General features: G+C 34.5%; 1 protein-coding gene across 1 annotated transcript in view; it reads right to left on the minus strand.

Moving 5' to 3' along the window:
• The window catches only part of ODR4 (odr-4 GPCR localization factor homolog), a 42,261-nt gene that overhangs the window by 19,008 nt on the left and 1,727 nt on the right, over nucleotides 1–21,526 (minus strand). Inside the window, 11 exon segments of the mRNA XM_082473808.1 lie at nucleotides 2,968–3,076; nucleotides 3,781–3,909; nucleotides 7,386–7,454; nucleotides 8,296–8,391; nucleotides 9,399–9,539; nucleotides 10,446–10,482; nucleotides 11,521–11,627; nucleotides 13,531–13,626; nucleotides 17,534–17,668; nucleotides 20,217–20,228; nucleotides 20,230–20,338. Coding sequence (XP_082329934.1) covers nucleotides 2,968–3,076; nucleotides 3,781–3,909; nucleotides 7,386–7,454; nucleotides 8,296–8,391; nucleotides 9,399–9,539; nucleotides 10,446–10,482; nucleotides 11,521–11,627; nucleotides 13,531–13,626; nucleotides 17,534–17,668; nucleotides 20,217–20,228; nucleotides 20,230–20,316 — 1,018 coding nt within the window. The 5' untranslated portion in view covers nucleotides 20,317–20,338.

Here is a 21,526-nt window from a genome sequence, read left to right on the forward strand (position 1 = left end):
CCCTTTTTATGAAGCATTTGTAATGGAAAGGAATATTTAACTAATGTGTGTGATAAGGCAGATCTTTGGCATTATTGGTGGATATATCCCCATGTCCCAGAAAATCCTCAAATTCACAGTTCAGTTGTAACACATACTGTTACTCAGAAAGTGAAGTAGTGTTTAATACCATGAGTTATCACACACACAAAGTCAAGTAGCAAAAACAAAGCCACAGAGATGAGACTGCTAGACTAATTGGGTGGCTAAGTGACCAGGTTTTACATACTTCCCAAAACAAAACTCTCAACCCAATTGCTGCATGTAAAATTCAAATTCATGTCTCAGCAAAACTATACATTATTAGTGGATGAGTTATTCCACTAATAATAACTTCAGGGTTATTTGTGAAGTACATGAAGGGCAGATGTTAAATCTGGAAATTCCAGGTATCTATCATACTAGGGATAGAAAAAAGATTATAATCAGTCCACCAAACCTGATATACTAGCTATTATAACTAAAAGAAGTTAGTTATATACAGGAGCTATGTTTTTCTCCTATAAAAATAAACATATTCCCTTAACAAGCTAATATGTATGTTTCAATTATGTACATATTCAACCGTGAATTGCAAATCCACCTGAATAGTAGAAAGGCAGATAAATGTGTAGCTTCAAAAAGCATACTCAGGGCTTCCCTGGTGGTGCAGTGGTTTAGAGTCTGCCTGCCAATGCAGGGGACACGGGTTCGAGCCCTGGTCTGGGAAGATCCCACATGCCGTGGAGCAAATGGGCCTGTGAGCCACAACTACTGAGCCTGCGCGTCTGGAGCCTGTGCTCTGCAACAAGAGAGGCCGCGATAGTGAGAGGCCCGCGCACCACGATGAAGAGTGGGCCCCACTTGCCACAACTAGAGAAAGCCCTCACACAGAAACGAAGACCCAACACAGCCAAAAATAAATAAACAAATAAATAAATAAATAAAAATAAATTTAAAAAAAAAGCATACTCAATATTATAATTTTCTTTTTGAGTAAAAAAAAATTTTTCTAATACAAATTACTGAAAAGGTATAAATTGTTCATGTTTCTCAAAAGATGGAATAGTTATAAAAGGTTAAGACACCATGACTCAGCCTTTTTTAAATCTAGTAAAGTCTGTTAGAAATAGATGAGAAGTATATAAACTAGTACACACACACAAAAAAAAATTGGAAAGAAAAAGAAAGATCAATTGCATATACACCTATTAAAGACTCTATTATATATAATGGTCAACACTAATAAATTAATGGCTTTAAAATGGTAACACAGACAGTCTCTTCAGTAAGTGGTGCTGGGAAAACTGGACAGCTACATGTAAAAGAATGAAATTAGAACACTCCCTAACACCATACACAAAAATAAACTCAAAATGGATTCGAAACCTAAATGTAAGACTGGACACTATAAAACTCTTAGAGGAAAACATAGGAAGAACACTCTTTGACATAAATCACAGCAAGATCTTTTTTGATCCACCTCCTAGAGTAATGGAAATAAAAACAAAAATAAACAAATGGGACCTAATGAAACTTAAAAGCTTTTGCACAGCAAAGGAAACCATAAACAAGACGAAAGGACAACCCTCAGAATGGGAGAAAATATTCGCAAATGAATCAATGGACAAAGGATTAATCTCCACAGCTCATGCAGCTCAATATTAAAGAAACAAACAACCCAATCCAAAAATGGGCAGAAGACCTAAATAGACATTTCTCCAAAGAAGACATACAGATGGCCAAGAAGCACATGAAAAGATGCTCAACATCACTAATTATTAGAGAAATGCAAATCAAAACTACAATGAGGTATCACCTCACACCAGTTAGAATGGGCATCATCAGAAAATCTACAAACAACAAATGCTGGAGAGGGTGTAGAGAAAAGGGAACCCTCTTGCACTGTTGGTGGGAATGTAAATTGATACAGCCACTATGGAGAACAGTATGGAGGTTCCTTAAAAAACTAAAAATAGAATTACCATATGATCCAGCAATCCCACTACTGGGCATATACCCTGAGAAAACCATAATTCAAAAAGACACATGCACCCCGATGTTCACTGCAGCACTATTTACAATAGCCAGGTCATGGAAGCAACCTAAATGCCCATCGACAGACGAATGGATAAAGAAGATGTGGTACATATATAAAATGGAATATTACTCAGCCATAAAAAGGAACGAAACTGAGTCATTTGTGGAGACGTGGATGGATCTAGAGACTGTCATACAGAGTGAAGTAAGTCAGAAAGAGAAAAACAAATATCATATATTAACGCATGTATGTGGAACCTAGAAAAATGATACAGATGAACCAGTTTGCAGGGCAGAAGTTGAGACACAGATGTAGAGAACAAACGTATGGACACCAAGGGGGGAAAACCACGGTGGGGTGGGGATGGTGGTGTGCTGAATTAGGCAATTGAGATTGACATGTATACACTGATGTGTATAAAATTGATGACTAACAAGAACCTGCAGTATAAAAAAACAAACAAACAAAAAAACTAATACTAAACTTTCTTTGGGTTATTTGTATGGAAATATGTTAATATAAATGTTTCAGACATTACATGAAATTTCTAAAAATCTTATATGTTCCGGTATAATGTTATAAGTCATAATTCTAGTTATTTCTTTAAAATGTATATCTCAGAAATAACTTAAAAAAAAAAAAAAGGTAACACAGGTTATCTATTCTGGCAAAAATTCGCACAAAATTTTTCTTTTTAAATCCTCCCTGAAATTATTAAATGTTGACAGATTTACTATTACAAGGTGTTCAAAAACTTTTTTTTAGGTGGCAACTGAAAATTTTCATTCAATAAGAAAAGTAAATGATGACATATTGTTTTAAAAAAGATATATGCAGTTAAAAAGATGATATTATCTATTATATCTTGACATCCTAATATATCAATTGAACACATGCAAGAAAAGTACTAAATATTATACTCATAACTTTTTTTTCTGAAATTTCATTCAAAATCAGATCCTCAAATAGTATTTCACAACGATCAGCAACTGTATTCAATATATCTCTTTTCATGGCCTATGGAAAACCAAAACAAACCACAATAAGAAATAAAATCCATTTCTTTAAATTTGCATTATTTTATTACCAAAACCCCCCACATGAATGACTTCCCTGTATAATCATGTCCACTAAAATAACTAGTACGTCATTCCATTTGTCCATTTATGTAACAGGTTTATCTACACATTAATAGTTTAACAGCAAATTTACCCAGACTTCATCTAAACAGTAAATTTAAACCAAATAAATGAACAAAATTTTGCATCTGAACAAATAATGCTAGTGGTCCAAAGTAGAAAATGCATAACTATGACAAAAGTGCCAGTCATCATTTTTTAAATTTCTAAATTATATTGATTATAGAACAATACCTAATAATTCTTTGCAGGTGTACTTTTCCTGTTATTTAAAAAGTTCAATTTCCCTCAGAAGAAATGATTTCAAATATTCTAATATGTTACAACTGTGGAACACTTAATACACTTGTATAATCACTTCAAAAAGGTATAAAAATAGACATTCTACATATGAAAATCTTGGGACCAATTACCTGGTATATTTGGACTGCCCAACAGACTGGACTTTTATCAGTTAAAATCAAATGAATAATTATGACATTTGAGATTGAAAAAAGGTAAAATTTTAAGATTCTTGAATAATTATGTTAACATGCTTCAGTTTTTCATATACCAGTTATTCCTTTTTGTTTTTTTTTTTACCTGTACAGCATCTTTAACCTTGGGTTTATTGCTATGAATATAAGCTCTGCATTTCACAGCACCCTTAAGGTTTACAGAGCCACTGCAGATCTGGACTGTGGCTGTGGATCTGTGGTCTGAATTCAGAAGCTGAAAGACAAAATCTGTTTAGATTCTAATAGCCAATGACTATTAATTATGTGAAACATTTAAACATTATATATGTGAGTCATTTCATGAAGCAAGAAGGAATTTTTAACTGAACCAGGTGTCTGAAAATATTCCCCATAAATTTTTAAAAGGCCTTCATATTTCTCCTTATAAGTTACATGTTATTTTCTGAGTATTTTGAACATACTCTGAAATTAAATACCCTACACCTAATTTTTTTCTTACTAATATAACCATCTAAAGTACCAATATTCATTCAATATGTTCATTAAACATACATTATTTGCAGATTACGCAGATAAGTACTATTAAGATGAAAAGATGTAAAAAGAAGATATGATCTAGTAAGAGAAGGTACGCTATGCAAGATTTGCACAAAAATAACTGGAATACAAAGCAGGATGTGATAAATATGATAAAATTACAAGCAACATATAGACATTTATTCATACATTTTTAACTCATAACTTTTATAGACTGAAAGTAATGTTATAGGCTTCACAGCAGAAAAAAAGCAAGTCAACTATGCCTGTCACCAGAAAATGATACCAGTGATTGTCATTTTCACCTCACAGACCCATTCTTATTTAATCTAAGTAGGGTTAGTTTATGCATGGTTTTGAGCTTTTTCACAGACATTTTTAACCTTATCATTTCAATAAGTGCCAAAACAAGGAGAGGATCGAAACTTTGAAAGTACTACTAGAGGCCCATAAAATCACACTGGAACCAAAAATTATGATTAAAAAAAAAATAGACATGGTAAAAATATATGTTCTAAGTGTACCTGAAATAAATATTCAACAATAGGGTCAATTCTGAAGAACAGAAACAAATCATACAACTCGTGACCAGTGCTAACTAACCATGTGCCTAGGCAGTAAGAAACAGTCAGGAAGTGATGAGGACAGATGGTGAAGAAATCAAAAGACTTGAATATGTAGCCACTGAAAGAGCATGAATAGTCAACGTCTAATGTAATTCAGGCAAAGGCTAAATTTTTTTTAAGAATTTAAACTTAAACACAGTCAAGATCTTGGTAAAAAATTTGTCACAGACCAAATAAATAGACCAGAAGATTCCAGGTCCATGCAAAAATGTCAATCATCAAACCAAGCAAAAGGGTGGCGATGCTGATACTCTATTTGGAATAAGCTTCTTATGATACTTGTGGAGATCACTGATATATCAATAAGTGGAGCAGAGGAGGAGTAATGGGCTTCCCTCATCCACTCAACAGAACTTTACTATAAAAAATAATGCTCTATTTTACATACTTAATATCTAATTTACAATACATATTATATAACACATTTATAGCATATATATTATATATGCATAAATTAGAACATTATTTTCCAACTGGACTAGACTATATATATGAAAGACTACACACACACACACACACACACACACACACACACACACACCAAGGAGAAGACCTTTTAAAGAATAAAAGGACTGTTTCACTCCTTTTCGGCGGAAATGTACCTGGGCTCTATACAGGTCAACTCGCCTTGGTTTCTTTGGACTTAGGAACAAACTAGCTACTTTGAGAATCTAACCTATTCATAAGTGGAGGAACTTCTGTGATGCTGACATGATATTTTGGAAAAGGAAAGACCCCTCTGGTTATGGCAACCAAATGAAACCTTACCGAAATGGTAACATTTGGGCTAGATCTTCATGTACAGAATAGGAGTTTGACAGTCTGGATGATAAGAGAAAAAAATGGCACTAGTAAGACAGACAGCTCGGGAAACACACAGAACTTTGAAGGCATAGAAAGCATACTTCTAGAATAGTAAGTTAGAAAATAACGGAAAGGCATGTTGAGGCCATGAAAAGCCTTGAATTAGACTTTTCTAACTAGTCAACATAGAGCAATTAAGGAATTTTCAGCAAGGAAAGTAACACAATCGGTGTCTAACCCTTATACACACTTAATAAATACTAACTGAAAAAAAAACTAGTAAGTAAATGAACAGTGAATGAATGCAAACTGTGATTCAGAAAGGATAATCTGAGGTAATATGCAGGATAGATCAGAAATACGGCAGATATTCCAAGAGATATACAAATAAAGGTATCAGGATTTCGGAGAATGAATCACTTTGGACAAGAATGAATAGATGGAGAGAGACTAGTTAAGAGTTACTTGTGATAAACTAGGTAAAATAATTATGTTGTAAGGCTAATGGCACTGGGACTATAAGGAAAATAAAAGAGGAGCTATGCTGCAAAGAAAAAATCAACAAGACTTGATGAAGGGTGACTGGGAGGAAAGTGGCATCAAATACTTATTGACTACTTATTATATATTGGTCATTTTAAAGTTTCCAGCTGGCTGACCAGTGTAATTATTGACAAAAATATATGATACCATATACTATTAATTATAATAAATTATCTCATGATATTATCTTCTACTCTTCTCTCTATATTCCCACCCTCTACACATCTTCTAACTGCAATTTTATAACTAAAATAATTTTAACTGAATTGTTTAATAAACCGAGAGGTCACATAAGCATAACTAGTAAAAAGCGTATAGGTAGAAGAATAGCCTTAAAATAAAGAACACTTCTAAAATCAAAAAGGAGGAGGAAAACTAAAGACTGAAAGTACTTTTAAGATACTGAGAAGAGAAACTGAGAAATGTTTAGTGGCGTAAGTCCAACAACAATTTAGTAATGTTCTATTGCTAAACACAGAAAAGGAAAAGAAGAAATTAAAGCATCCTCATATGACAAACTGCTTTTGAGTCATTTTATTCAGTTAAAAAAATATATAAGTCCTGGTAGTATTTCCCTGTTTCAACATTTTCAGTATATTGAAATGAAAAGTTTTCTAAAAACATGGATGTTCTTTATACCCTATCTGGCCTCTAGGATAATTTCCAGCAGGATTAAAATCAAAAGTATGCATACTTTTAGGAATAATTATGCAACTTTAAATTCCTGAAAAGAGATGTGTAATTTAAAACAACCATATAAAAACATAAACCTTGCTAATACTGTGTGGGTTTTGTCAAATCAGAGGTATAAATCTGCTTCAAATTAGGTATATAACAACTCTTGGCACATCTGTGCACACTTATTTTTAAGTTAAGAATTGCAACTTTGCTCATAAAACTTACAACACCAAATATCATACACATGTATATGTGTGTACATATATATGTGTATGTATACATATATACATTTTTTCCTAATTGCTATCTACTTGATGTTAAAATTTTAATAGGCTTGAGACAATAGACCCAAATAGATTTTATTAAAATAATGTATCTTGGGAATAACTTTCTTAGAACTGAACATTTTTTATAGTCCTTTACGTCTCTAAAATTCTTTGACTCTCTAACAATAACCATAAAAACAGAAACAATTTCATTAAGCTTATTCTAAGAAATACTGTATTTTAATTTTAGATAAGGAGTATGTTAAAATATTTACCAACTGTGTTAGCACTCTGACATCAAAAGAATGATTAGCTGCTTGAGTATTTCCTCTAGAAGATTTTTTCTGAAACAACACAAAAATTTAAAAAATTAGATTGTTGAGGTTGGAGTGGAACATAAAAGACAATTTAGGGACTATCCGACATACACTAAGTAACTCAGAGGGAAAACAGGTCTTATTATTTGTCTTATTTTAGCTTTTTCTATAGATGTGTAACTTTGTGTAGTCTACATCAATTAACGTGCACTCTTAAAAACCATTAATCTCCTACTTTTATTCCCCTAAAGCAAGGATCGGCAAACTATGGCCTATGGGTCAAATTCAGACTGCCACCAGTCTTCATAAATAAGGCTTTACTGGAACACAACCAAGATCAGTCATTTACATATTGTCTATGGCTGCTTTCATGCTACAACAGCAGAGCTGAATAGTTGTAAGAGAGAACACATGGCCTGCAAAGCCTAAAATATTTACTGTTTGGTTTTTTACATTAAGTTCACTGATCCCTGCTCTAAAGGGAGAGATCACCAAAGTTCCTCCTCAAATCAAAGATATTTTAGAAGCCCATATAGACCCCTCTTATAAAATGGCCAAATTTAGTTTTTAAACTGTTATTAGGGCAGAACATGACTTTAGTTTTAAGCAAGCAGTTTACACTGTAGAAATTAGATGTTATTTAGATGACACTCTCTCCTTTAGGTTTCAAAATTCCTATGATTTAAGAAATAATCTCGTATCATTTTCTGAGAAAAACATTTGCGCTTTAGTTTAAAAGACCTTAGAAATAAAAAGTAGATGAATTGTTTTCATGAAGGCAAGGCCTAAAGAACTAAAGATAAGTCATCTTTTATTTTTCCTTAAGCACAAATAATTTCATAAGAAAGATGATTTTCTCTTAACTCACCTGTCCTTCTAATAGGTCACAATCTTCATCTTTAACTTGTCCATTAATCAAATAAATACTATTTTCTATTTGCTTGGCCCAATGTATAAGTCCATTCTTAAAAGAAACACAACATGGGTATCATTCAAATATAATGCCATCTCAAACTCCCTCAAGTCGACTTTTTTCTACCTAGTATACTGAAATATTAAAAATCCCTAAGTATCAGCAATGTGGCATTTAAATTCAATATCATAAACAACAAAAAAGTGTATCCCCAATTTTTGGCACTTTACCCATATTTAATAAGAGTTTTTCTAATCTTTTTCCCAAACTAACATTTATGTCACAGACCTAGGAGACTTAATAACCACAGTCAAATAAAATTCAATAATTCCTGTTATCTTAAAAAAAGTGAGAAAAGAGAAAGAGCCTCAAACAAATATATAAAGCAGTATTAAAGAAGAAAAAATAAGCAAGCTCCATTTACCTCCTTCAATATGAAAAAAGAAGAGAAATAAGTTATGAACAAAATGGTACAGAAATACAAAAAAGAACTGGAAGATGGAAAGCAAAACTAAAGATGAAGATAGTTCCCTGTGCTATACAGTAGGACCTTGTTGTTTATCCATTCTATATGTAACAGTTTGCATATGTTAATCCCAAACTCTCAATCTATATTCAATATCCTGTGATAACCCATAATCGAAAAGAATATGAAAAAGAATATATGAATCACTTTGCTGTACAGTAGAAATTAACACAACATTGTAAATCAACTATATTTCAATAAAATAAATTTTTTAAAAAACTAAAGATGAAGAGAAAGCAAAAAGACCAAAGAGTACATCTTCTTACATAATTATATTTTACAATGTACATAATTACATGTTAATTAACAAATATTTATGGAGCACTTATTATGCTAAATACATTAGTATGATAACAATGTCCCACCTCTAATTTTTTAATCTGGGCAGAGCAACAAATTAGTTACCCATAACAATATTATTATAATTAGAATGCAATTTTTGAGGATTATAAAATGAATTACACACACAACCAGAATAAAGGCAGATCATCTATTCAGCAATCACTAAAGAAAATTCATTTTACCCTGATACCTTTGTATTTTTCTCCAGAGTATAGCTGACAGAAGTAGTAGACAGTGGGACATGAATATTAATATATACTGTACACTCTAAAGAAAGCCATGAAGCTGATAGTCCATTTTGATACTTCCAATCTGCTGGTTTTGCAGAACTCTTTAGCAAAGGGGGAAAAACATAAAATATGTGATTTACATAAAACACACGGAGCAATAAAACATCATAAAATGTACAACCCAGTAACTTATACAAGCTGTTATCTAATATATTTGGCCAAATTCCTTCATCAAAGGGTAATAGGTTAGAACTAAATAAAAATAAAGCATGCATTAAAAGTTCAGTATTCTTCAGCATATCCCAGGCAATCTTGGCAACTCCCTCGCCCAGTGAAAGGCTTGCTTAAAATTCTGACAAGTCCTCTGGTCCTGTAGTTCCCATCTGTAGCTTCAACAGTGTCAATTCTGAAGCTTCTGATGGACAGTAAATAATCACTGAGCAAATACTAAGTGCCAGACATTTTCCTTTCTGTCCTATCCTTGCTAACAGAACTGCATTACTTTTTCACACTGCTTCTTTTTTTTTTTTCTTTTTGGCCACACTGCATGGCCTGTGGGATCTTAGTTCCCCGACCAGGGATCAAACCCATGCCCCCCTGCAGTAGAAGCATAGAGTCTTAACCACTGGACCACCAGGGAAGTCCCTCACATTGCTTTTTAGACACCTTGGCAAAATGTTAGTCTGGATTCTGCTGAGTACAGACAGCTTGTTTACTGGGCACTGTGGCTCCAAAAGCCTAGACACTTTTACTGCTAGCCTCTCAAATATAATACCAGACACATAAACAAGGTAGGGACAGCTTAACAAAAATATTTTAACAATAAAAAAAAATATAAATTGTCCTTGTCTGTAGTGAAATTAATCATATTTCAAAATAAAAAACTACAGGTGGTTGTGGACATTAATAGGAAGAGATAGCACTGAAAATTATTAAAACTAAAAATTGAATTTTATTTAAAAATAGTTTGCAACACAGAAAAATCTTTAAGGAGCAGTTTTTCTTACCTTTGGATTGTGGATATCATAAGTTCGACAAAATATTCTTTATTAATTAAGGATAGAAATAACCAAAAAAATAAAAAATAAGAAAGCAATTCTTTATAATCAAAAGAAAATAAACCGTCAAAAAATAAAAATAAAGTATATGCATCCAAGAGTTTTTACAAAATCATACCACTTCATGGCATGACACTTAAAGATATGTATACACATATATATGTATGTATATGTTTGTGTAAATACATATACTTATATACATATAAATTCCTTTGACTATAATACTTGTGGTACTTTAAACTATTTCCTACTGTTTATAAATCCTGATAATCACAATGAACAGAATGATAGTTCTTACAAAACTGTCCTCAAATATAGACCCTTTTTAACAAATAGGAGTGCTGTTTTGAATGAAGTCAAGCCTGGGAATGTTTATTGGGTCAAAGGGTCTGTACATGAAACTTTCTAGTTAAATACCAAAGGAGTTAACAGCCCACCTTCTACAGGAATGATCCCTTTTTGAATTTTGTCTTTTTGCAGGTCCTAATTTATTGGGCCCTTGCATTGCTTCACTCCCTTGGTGAGGCTGCCTCATGCTTGGGAGGTACTTGCCCTGGTAATATGTAGAGGAAAGAAGCTAAGAAGGCCCTATAATTGGCTTTTAGTGTCACTTGATCTTGGCCAAAGATATAAAAATTGCCAGCTCGGTGCACCTGTGCTTTGCATTGAACATTTTATCTATAGGAACTGGAGGTAAACAAAATAAAAGCATTACTTTGCCTAAGCTGTACCTTTCTGTAGGGGCCCTACTGTATTTTAATGTACAGGGGTGGAGAGCTGGGAAAGAGTTCAGAATGCCCAGTCCTTGCCACCTCTCTCAAACTCTTTACAACCCTGACACATGATTAACAACCATTCTTACCATTATTATTGGCAGTCCGAATTATGTGTTATTTACAGAAAAACGTACAAACTAAGCCTATTTTTTAAATGATGACTTAAATAAATGTTTGGGGAAAAAACCTGCAGGAACATTATTTTGGTATCATATACTTTAGAACATAAACACCTAAATAAAAGATACTTTTTTGTAGAAGAGCAAAAGTGAAGTGTCACTCGTTCTGAGACCTCCTCGTCTGTGAAATTCCACAGTCTCTTTTTATTCATAGATTTTTCCACAGCAAATACTAGCTGAAAGAGAGGAAAACACATCAACTGAATGCAAAATAAAATAAGAGAGTGCAGAAAAAGACAATTATAATATCCTTAAGCACCCATCTAGCTTTAAAATTCCATGATGCTATCATTAAATTTCCTTTTTCTCAAAAGAAAGAGTGAAACTGATTATTAACCATTTAGATTCCATGTTTAGGGATATACAAAAATTAGGTATTAAATAAAAAAATATAATTCACTGTCATTAACGATCAACTGAACATGATTTGGGGCAACTAACATTTAAGTGAAGTACAGAATAAAGACTTTAAGTAGAATGAGAAGTGACAAGTGATTTTTAACCTATAAAAATGGAGCGTGTCACCCATTTGGCATTTCTTATTTAAATGTCACAAAAGATGTAAGGTAATACATAAGGGCACATAAAATATAGTAATAACATAAATTCTAAGTGAAAAAACATCAGAAATAGTGACAAAAATCTATGCCACATGTAAGAATTATAAAAATGCATACTTGATATGGGGAGAGGGTTCATAAATTTGGCTCTAAGCTTTCTAAAAATAATGTGCACAGAGAAACCCAATCAGTTCCCTAATTCGCACGGTCCAGAAGCTAAACAATTGATCAGAAGAGGCATAACTTTCTTAATAATGATAGCAAAAGAAATTTCTTCAAAGACAATATTATGTAATATAACAAACAAAGTTCTTAGCAATGACCTTATGGGAGACAATGACAAGTTTTATAAGGTTACTTCATATACTGTCCCTCAGTGCAGGTCAATGGAAACAAAGTTAGATAATTAAAACGCTACAATTTCTGAAATAGGGCATTTCTAAAATTTTACATGCTTCTTAGAAACGAAAGAGATACAAAAAGCAAGAGGACGGAGGATCTACTGCATCTCTCTAGCACTGAGCCCACATTCAACCCAACCACAAGAGGATGCACAGCCAATGCTATCAAATACACATGGATATAGATTACATTTCAAAATGCCAAAATAGGATGAACGATTGTGAAAGAGGTACATTTATTTAAAATGGTAAAAATGGCAGAAGGTTGAATAACTTGCCAGGGGAGGGATTATCACCATTTTCTTCCTTTACCTCCATAAGTACAAATATCAAAGGTTTGAAGGTGGGATATTTGATGGGAGAGAATGTTACAAAACTGGAAGAATCTGTAGCACCTGGATTCTTAGCTGTACACTTTTTTACTAGAAAAAGGTTTGGGGGGATTCTGTGGGGTTTTTGCACTTCTCAAGATAATGAGGTCTCCTTCTCTCTTGGGGTGGAAAATAACTTTTGAAGGCTTATTTGGATCTTAAGTACTAAAAGAGATGAAAACTGGCTGCACAGAGTTTGCTTTAGGTTTGGGCTTAAGGGGAAACAGCTTGTGGACCCTCACATTTACTTGTAAACCATGTTACCCAAATAACTGACATAGGAATTAAACAAAAAGCAGGGGATTCATAATAGATACTCGGTCCAGAAATAAAGAATAAGTATCTGACTGTCGTTATTTTATGTCTTACTCTCAGGATCCTGAGAGAATTGAAGAGGTGAAGAATTGCAAAACCTATTAATTTCATATTACAGCAATCACTTGGAACTAAATGGAAGGTCTAGCAGAATACTGCTACTGCACAAGAAAAATTGTTAAACCATTATAACTTGTTTCACAATAGTAAAAAATTATCTTTAAAATAATGACTATTTTAAAAATATGTAGCTTTGGTTGAAAATATAAATACTGACATGTATTACACTCAAGATACCAAGCAATTGGGTGGAAAAAGCTGTTTCAACATAATCCCAGCATAGAGAATTAATCTAAATATGCCTAGGATCACTGTATACAAGTATAATCAATTAAGATATAACTTTAAGAATTTCTGATATTTCAGACTTACTCTATGTAGGATATTTTGAAATTCATTTCCCATTTCTAAAGTTGTAATAATAAATACTCCAAGAACTAAAAGTCCCCCTGGTAGCATTCTGGATACCTAAAAACAGAAATATAGTATTAGCTAACAAAAGCATTTGACATCATATGCAATCTTTTGTGTTTGAGAAGCTAAATATTAAATCAGCAAATGCCTACCTAGTACCAACTATATGCAAAGCATTGAAGTAGGGGCTTTGAAAAAACTGGTTAAAATATTGAGAAATGGGGACTTCTCCGGTGGCACAGTGGTTAAGAATCCGCCTGCCAATTCAGGGGACACTGGTTCGAGTCCTGGTCTGGGAAGATCCCACATGCCACAGAGCTACTAAGCCTGTGCGCCACTACTACTGAGCCTGCGCTCTAGAGCCTACAAGCCACAATTACTGAGCCCGCATGCCACAACTACTGAAGCCCGTGCGCCTAGAGGCTGTGCTCTGCAACAAGAGAAGCCACCGCAATGAGAAGCCTGCGCACCACAATGAAGTGTAGCCCCCGCTCGTCGCAACTAGAGAAAGCCCGTGCACAGCAACAAAGACCCAACACAGCCAAAATGGATGAAAACCAAGACGAATGGGGTATTATTATGCACACAATCTTCCTAGAGTGTTCTTAACTTTTTACCTTAAAACTACTTTATAAATAAAACCATTTAGTAATGACACTCTTTAGCTACATCAATAAATAAACTCCTTTCTCCTAAGATCGAAAACTAAAATATCTCCTAAATTTTTCAATGGCTTCCACTATCAGCTAAATAAAATACAAATTTTTACCTTAGACTGGTATTGCAGACTCTCTAAAATCTGGCTGATCTGATATTCAGAGCCTCATTTGATACTACTGCCCACGAAATATTCAAGCATCAATCACAAACTTCTCACTGTTCTCCACATATATGGCTAGGCTTTCTAACTCTATACCTTTACTCAGGCTGCTCACTCAGCCTGAAAAGACTTTCTCTTACACGTCTACATGTCTGAACTCTACTGAATACCTCGAAGTCAGCTTGAGGAAGCTGCCTTCCCTGATCCTTTGATCTCCAAACTCCTGCAGGACCTCAGTGTAGTTTTCCCATGGAGCTTATCACATGAAAGTGTACTATGGTTATGTCTGAACCTTACTAGTTGATCTGGGAGCTCCTTAATGGAAGAAGTTAATTCTCAACTACCTTTGTATCCCTATAACATTCAGCAGAGTCTGGGATTTGAGCAGAGGGGGTCCAACTTGAAACTCCATTGTTTCCTGTTGTTTAGATTTACCTCAATTTTTAAAGCCTTCTTATTGATATTGGGCATTTAATATTATTTCCAATTTTTCTGTACCTTAAAATAATATTGGTTAAAAATCCTAGCAAGTTTCTGTGTTCACAGGATTATTTGCTTATAATAAATCTCCTGAGGTGGGTAACTAGGTTAAAGGGTCATACATATTTTTAAGGATTTTGACACATCCTACCAGTTTGTCCTGCATAATATCTGTGATTTTCCTTCCACATCATTGTGGCTAGTTCCTAGTGCCACATGTATTCCTTTCTACCATCTATACTCATAGTGCTCTGGTTACCTTTTATGTACTTAATATATGAGCAAACTGATCACAAAGTTAAGTCTTCAGAAAATTAGATACCATGGTCTAACCCCTAATATATTTGCATTATGTCTGCTGGTGGTTCCCTCTGATTTCATAAATTCTATTTACTACAGTGACACAAGCTTGACATACATAAATAAGGAATAAAGCTTTCATACTTAGCATGGGGAACTTGCACATCTTTTCAAAATCATCAACAAATAAAATTAACCATTTCTTTCTAGAGGCAAAAAGATTATCTATTTTACTACATAAGTTTTATGTTTGTGTGTATAGATGTATATAGACTAGACATAGATATAGATATAGGTATGTAATTTTACAGAAGGCCAAAAGCAAAATTAGAGTAGAAAGTTATTTACAAACCATTGGAAATTTAAGTTTAAAATATTTAATATTTCATTAGAAGTTGGTATTAAATATTTATTGCATTTTTCAAAAATATAACTACATACTACCCCCCATCACAAATGCAGATAAACATGTGTGTTTGAAGATTTAAAGATAATTGGAGAAGGAAATAATTTTATTTTTACCTAATTTAACATACTTTATTGGATGATATAATCCATTCAATAACTACTTTTAAGTGAATTTACTCATCATTCCCTCTGACTCACCCCAAATCTGTTTCCTCTTCGTGTAATGGCAACGCCATCTTCCTAGACCCAGGCTAAAAACAAAATCTCAATAATTTTTAGCAACTCTCTCACAATATCTTTTTACTGCCAATCTACTTGGTCACTGAATCATCTTAATACTAGCTCTTTCTCTGAAATGTTTTGGCAATGAGGTTTTAGCCCACTGCTTTAGTTTGCTTATTTATCCGTTCACTTATCCAATATTTTGGAGTTCTCATCATAAACCATGGGAACACTATGCTTGGCACTAAGGATACGGCCATAAACAAAACAGCCGTGACCCTGTCCTCAGAAAGCTTAGAGTCTAGTCACTAGCTCATGTCACCTTTTTTTTTTTTTTAATTAATTAATTTTATTTTATTTATTTTTGGCTGTGTTGGGTCTTCGTTTCTGTGCGAGGGCTTTCTCCAGCTGCGGCGAGCAGGGGCCACTCTTCATCGCGGTGCGCGGGCCTCTCACTATCGCGGCCTCTCTAGTTGTGGAGCACAGGCTCCAGACGCGCAGGCTCAGTAGTTGTGGCTCACGGGCCTTGTCGCTCCGCGGCATGTGGGATCTTCCCAGACCAGGGCTCGAACCCGTGTCCCCTGCATTGGCAGGCAGATTCTCAACCACTGCGCCACCAGGGAAGCCCTCATGTCACCTTTTTTTGAACTATTACTGTAACTGTATATTTTCTGCTCTCTCTCTCTCCAATCCCTCTACTCTCCATTTACACTGTACCAAGGCACTGCAATTACTTTCTCAATTATTGGCAGGATTATTTCTCAATCCTTCTCAAAATAGGGAGCTCTGAAAGTCTACCATAGAGCTACTGGCTCCAAAAGAACTCCTTCCTTCCTAGAATGACACTTCAAAACCATCCATAAACTGGCCCCATACAGTCTTACGTCTAAAAGCATTCTTTTATATACACCATGCTTCAATTATACCCAATTGTGTGCTATTCTAACATACCTTTAAATTTCCTGCCTTTGGGTCATTTATCCACTGTCCTTTGTGCATTCAATGTGCTCCTTGACTTCTACTAGCAAAGTCCTATTCATCTTTCAAGTTCAGAGCCTTCTGTGAAGCTGTTTGAATCCAACCTTTGACAGATACTTAATCATTCCCCACTCTATATTCCTATAGTACTGTCCTATTTTTAGTCACTTCTTTTACAATTTGTTTTGGTAATAATGTCTTTCACTTTGCTTAAAATATAAATTCTAAGGACATTAAAGAAAAATTTAACCATCATTTTATTTCCTCAGTACCTGGTTTAAGTCTTTAAAACAATCTGACCAGCAACAATGTTACCAATAACTAATATTATTTTAAAATAAGGAAAAATTGGAAATAAGGTAAATGACCAATAACAGGATATAGGTTAAAAAACACAACAGATAAAAGTTAACAATGGAAAAGCATAGTGTACAAGATCAAAGGCTTTCAAGTCACACCGCCTGGGTTCAAATCCCAGTTTCACTACCTATTACACTAATCTTGGGTGGATTACTTAACTTCAAGTAAGAAAATGCTTTTTTAAAAACTAGATGCAAGTAATCAATAAATAAAAAATATACTCATGGATGAAACAGAGCAGAAAATACTTCTATTTTTGATATACTACCCAAGTTTTGAAAACTTAAGAACGAGTACTCTGAAATCCTAGTCTAGTAACCTGAGGATAACGTACTTTTATTTTGTTAGTCAATAAACACAAACTTAACTATATAAAGAAACAAACATGATGACCTGGTTGGCATGTTCTGTGGCCCATTCTTCATCCAAGTTATCCAACTTAGCTTTGGAATGTTTGGAGCTCTCATCTTGTTCCTCTTTGGGTGGTGTTCTAGTGGCAAGAATCACGTAATCCTTTTGTGAAGAACACTTAAAAACAAATTAGAAAAGCTTATTAGGGTGATAACTGACTGAGGAATGCAAAGCCCTTATGACATGCAAAAACTGAGCAATATTTATAGCAGCTTAAATTGTTTATACCTGTATTATACCAGAATCTACAGAGTAAACAATTTTCATGGATAGCCTTACAACATTTTCCTCACATGTTATTTATCTTTTAATATATTTAATACCAGCTCCTTATTTATTTGGGCAACCTGAATGTGAATCATGCAGTGGTCCTTAAAAATGGCTTACTGGAACAGATTAGACAGTTCAACAAATATAAAAACCCAATAAAATAAAGCAACAAATGACCTTGTGCATCTTACTTTCATAAAAACAATGATAGTGGGGAACGTGTTCATGTGTGTCCACAGAAAAACAAAGGTGAAGTGATATTAGATTTATGTTCCTCAGTTTTAATAGCAATTAAACGCTAACCAGAAGTGGGAAACCTAAAGATAAATTTAGGGAAAATTTAATAGCTCAGTCTCATTACAGTGAAAATTTCCTATAAAGAAAGAGTAAAAATACAAGTTAGCACAATGTTATCCTCACACATGACCTGAAATTCTAATCGTTAGTGTCATCCTGGAACAGAAAATAAAGGAAGAGAAATTATTTCAATAAAAGTTATTTCCAGAAAGTTACATTGAAATGCACACAAGGAAAAGGTAGGTGCTGATTAAGAAAGCTCTTTCTTTTCATAAAATCTATGATTTTGAAAAGAAAAAGCAACTGACTCTGGGAGTAGGAGACAGGCAAGCCTGAAGGCTTGAGCGGAAGGAAAGAAAAGTGATGAATCCTGGAACAAAGAGAAAGAAGAAGCATGTAGAATACTGAAAGGAATGAAAAGGCAGCATGAAGAGAGATTGGAATTCTCCCTAAATTGTGGGAGACTTATATGTAAGATGGTGATTTTGCTGAGCTCTAGAAACAGCCTATGTGCTGTAAGGCAGGTTTGGAAGAGGGTATTTCTCCCTGACCTTTCACCTTTACTGATCACTTCTGTTCCTAGCAAAAAGAACCCCATACTAGATGTTAAGTAACCTGAATCTAAAAGAAGTTCAGATTGTTGCCAGGAGAGGTTGTCTGGCTGTCTAATGAGAAGCCTCAGAGGGTGGTATTACCTGGGTGAACAGTGCAGGGTCTGCCCTCTGTCTTACAAGTTAAGAAATTGGATTTGTGAAAACTCTGAGAATGTACCTGTCTCTCAGGGCTACGCTGACATTACCTAAGATCATTCAGAATTATGCTAAAACTAGAATACCATGAAGGGATGTGAACATGCAAGTCCTCTGCATGGTGCATTCTTTATAAGTAGGCAACATAGGGCATCAAATTATAAGAGAAAGTAGCTTGGGAATGTGGATAGAATCAGAACAAGTTAATTATCCAATTTGAAGGTTCTAAGCCATCATGTTAAAATATCCAGAAAGAAAACTGCCCCCAGTAGGGTTTTATTTGCTATTAGGCCTCAAAATTAATCTTTGGACCAGAGTACACTCTCCCCTAAATAGTGTTTAGATGTATGTAGCCAGTTTGTTTGTGTGACTCTCCTTTTTTCATTTCTGTGTACTGCTGACAAGTCCTCCCTGCTGATTAACACATTCTTTTTTTTTTTTTAATATATTTTTCTTAACCGTATTTGCTTATTTATTTATTTTTATTTTATGGCTGTGTTGGGTCTTCATTTCTGTGCGAGGGCTTTCTCCAGCTGCGGCAAGTGGGGGCCACTCCTCATCGCGGTGCGCGGGCCTCTCACTATTGTGGCCTCTCTTGTTGCGGAGCACAGGCTCCAGACGCGCAGGCTCAGTAATTGTGGCTCACGGGCCTAGTTGCTCCGCAGCATGTGGGATCTTCCCAGACCAGGGCTCGAACCCACGTCCCCTGCGTTGGCAGGCAGATTCTCGACCACTGCGCCACGAGGGAAGTCCCTGATTAACACATTCTCCCTTCAATTATAATAAATCAGTGGGTGCTTATGCTTTTTAAAGTAACTGTCCAAATATCCATTCCATTTTGGTTTGATTTTTGAGCCTTAACTCTAAGAGGGAAATAAAATTTGTGTAATTTCCAAATTTCTCCCAGTCCCTTTCCCTCAATCTCCACTGAATCAATATTAAAAAAAAAATTCAATAAATGGGTACGATAATATACAATAAAATATATGACCTATATTTGCTACAAGTCTGAAATAAGACAAACTAGAAATAAAATTGTAAAAAGCTACCTTTGTAAAGAATTGGACAACCCGGAATTAAAGATTAAAGGGGTGCAAAAGTCACTTTGGAAAGACAATAAAACGTGAATAATCTGGTCAGTAGAATTCTAATTTTGCAGTTTCTACCTTATAAGTTACTTTTACATTGTCAAAAGGGAATGTGTTCTGACTTGGGCAAACCTGGGCTACATTCTTCTTTTTCATTCCATCCCTCCATCCCCTAACTTGAATTTATTGTTAAATAGCATATTTTAACTTTAAATCAACAAATTTGCTTTATCAGTAAATGCATAGGAAAAGGATACATACCTGTCCTATTAAAAAGACCAGAGACAAAAGCTTTTCCTTGGAGACTGATGTTTGAAAGATACTGGCCGACAGTCTCTTCTACAATGTAGGTTCTTCCCATTATTAAGAACTAATTCAACCTCCTAAATGACAAGAAAAAATACAGAACATTTTTAGGCAAAAAATATAATTTGCAATGTTTTCCTCATGGGGGTAGTATAAAGAGAGAAGTTGTACTACCCTGATACTACCCCATACCTTACAGTGACTGCTTATTCAATAGGGTATTCTTTCTTGCAAAGGTTGAATGTAGCTTCAGAATTCTCAACAGAGTGTTGCAGGAAATGACTACCAATCAACCAGAGTTGACATGAGCGATAAAACCTACTCCCATACCTCAGATAAAGAAGAGAACACTAAACTACTAGTAGCCAACACACCTGATTTCTCATTCAGATCTATTACTCCTTAGTTGTATCATCTTTGGTAATTTACTGCTGAGCCTCACTGTACTCATTTCTAAAACAGAAAAGATGAGAATTTCTGAGTTGCTCAATGGGAGGTAAAGGGAATCAAATTCATGTATTCAGTAAGCACACTATAAAGAACCACTATGCACAAGAAATTGTGCCAAGTGGGATGGCACGAAGATGAATAATACTTGGCCTCTGCCCTTGAGGAACTCAGAGTACAGCTGGAATGATGGAAGTAGACAAATAGCAATACAGTAATAACAAACATTTGTAGCTCTTCCATTTTGTGTAAGGCATTGTTCTAAGTACTTAACATATGGTAACATTTAATATTCAGAAAAACCCCCATGAGGTAGGGGATATATATACACCCTTTTTTTATAGATTTAGAAACTGAAACGAAAAAAGGTAACATAACTTGCCCAAGTGACAAAGCTGGTAAGTGGCAAACGTAGGATTTAACTTCAGGCAGTCTGGCTCTAAAATCCATTTCTTAAATAGGATTCTTAAATACTGTGCTCATACTAAGGAGTCATACCCAGTCTCTCAATTAAACTTTCACTAAGGGGGGACTCCTGTTCTGCCCTCTCACCAGTTTTGGGATGAAAATCAGCATATTCCTCTTACTGGCTCACGCTCCTTTGATTTGAGTTTCTGTAGCTTAAAATCAAAGATGCTGAATAAAAGAGGTAGGAAATAATAAATGATGATCTCAAGGAGTTCACATTCAATGTGGGAGAAACAAATGTAAAGACATGATTCCAAAAAGCTATAAAATAGCCACAGAGAGACTGAAGAAACACAGTTGCAGCATTCTGAATAGCGGTAATAGTCACTTAGGTCCTGCAAAAAAAATTC

This window comes from Balaenoptera physalus (genome assembly GCF_965194825.1).
Source record: "Balaenoptera physalus genome assembly, chromosome: 1".
NCBI classification, from domain to species: Eukaryota; Metazoa; Chordata; class Mammalia; order Artiodactyla; family Balaenopteridae; genus Balaenoptera; species Balaenoptera physalus.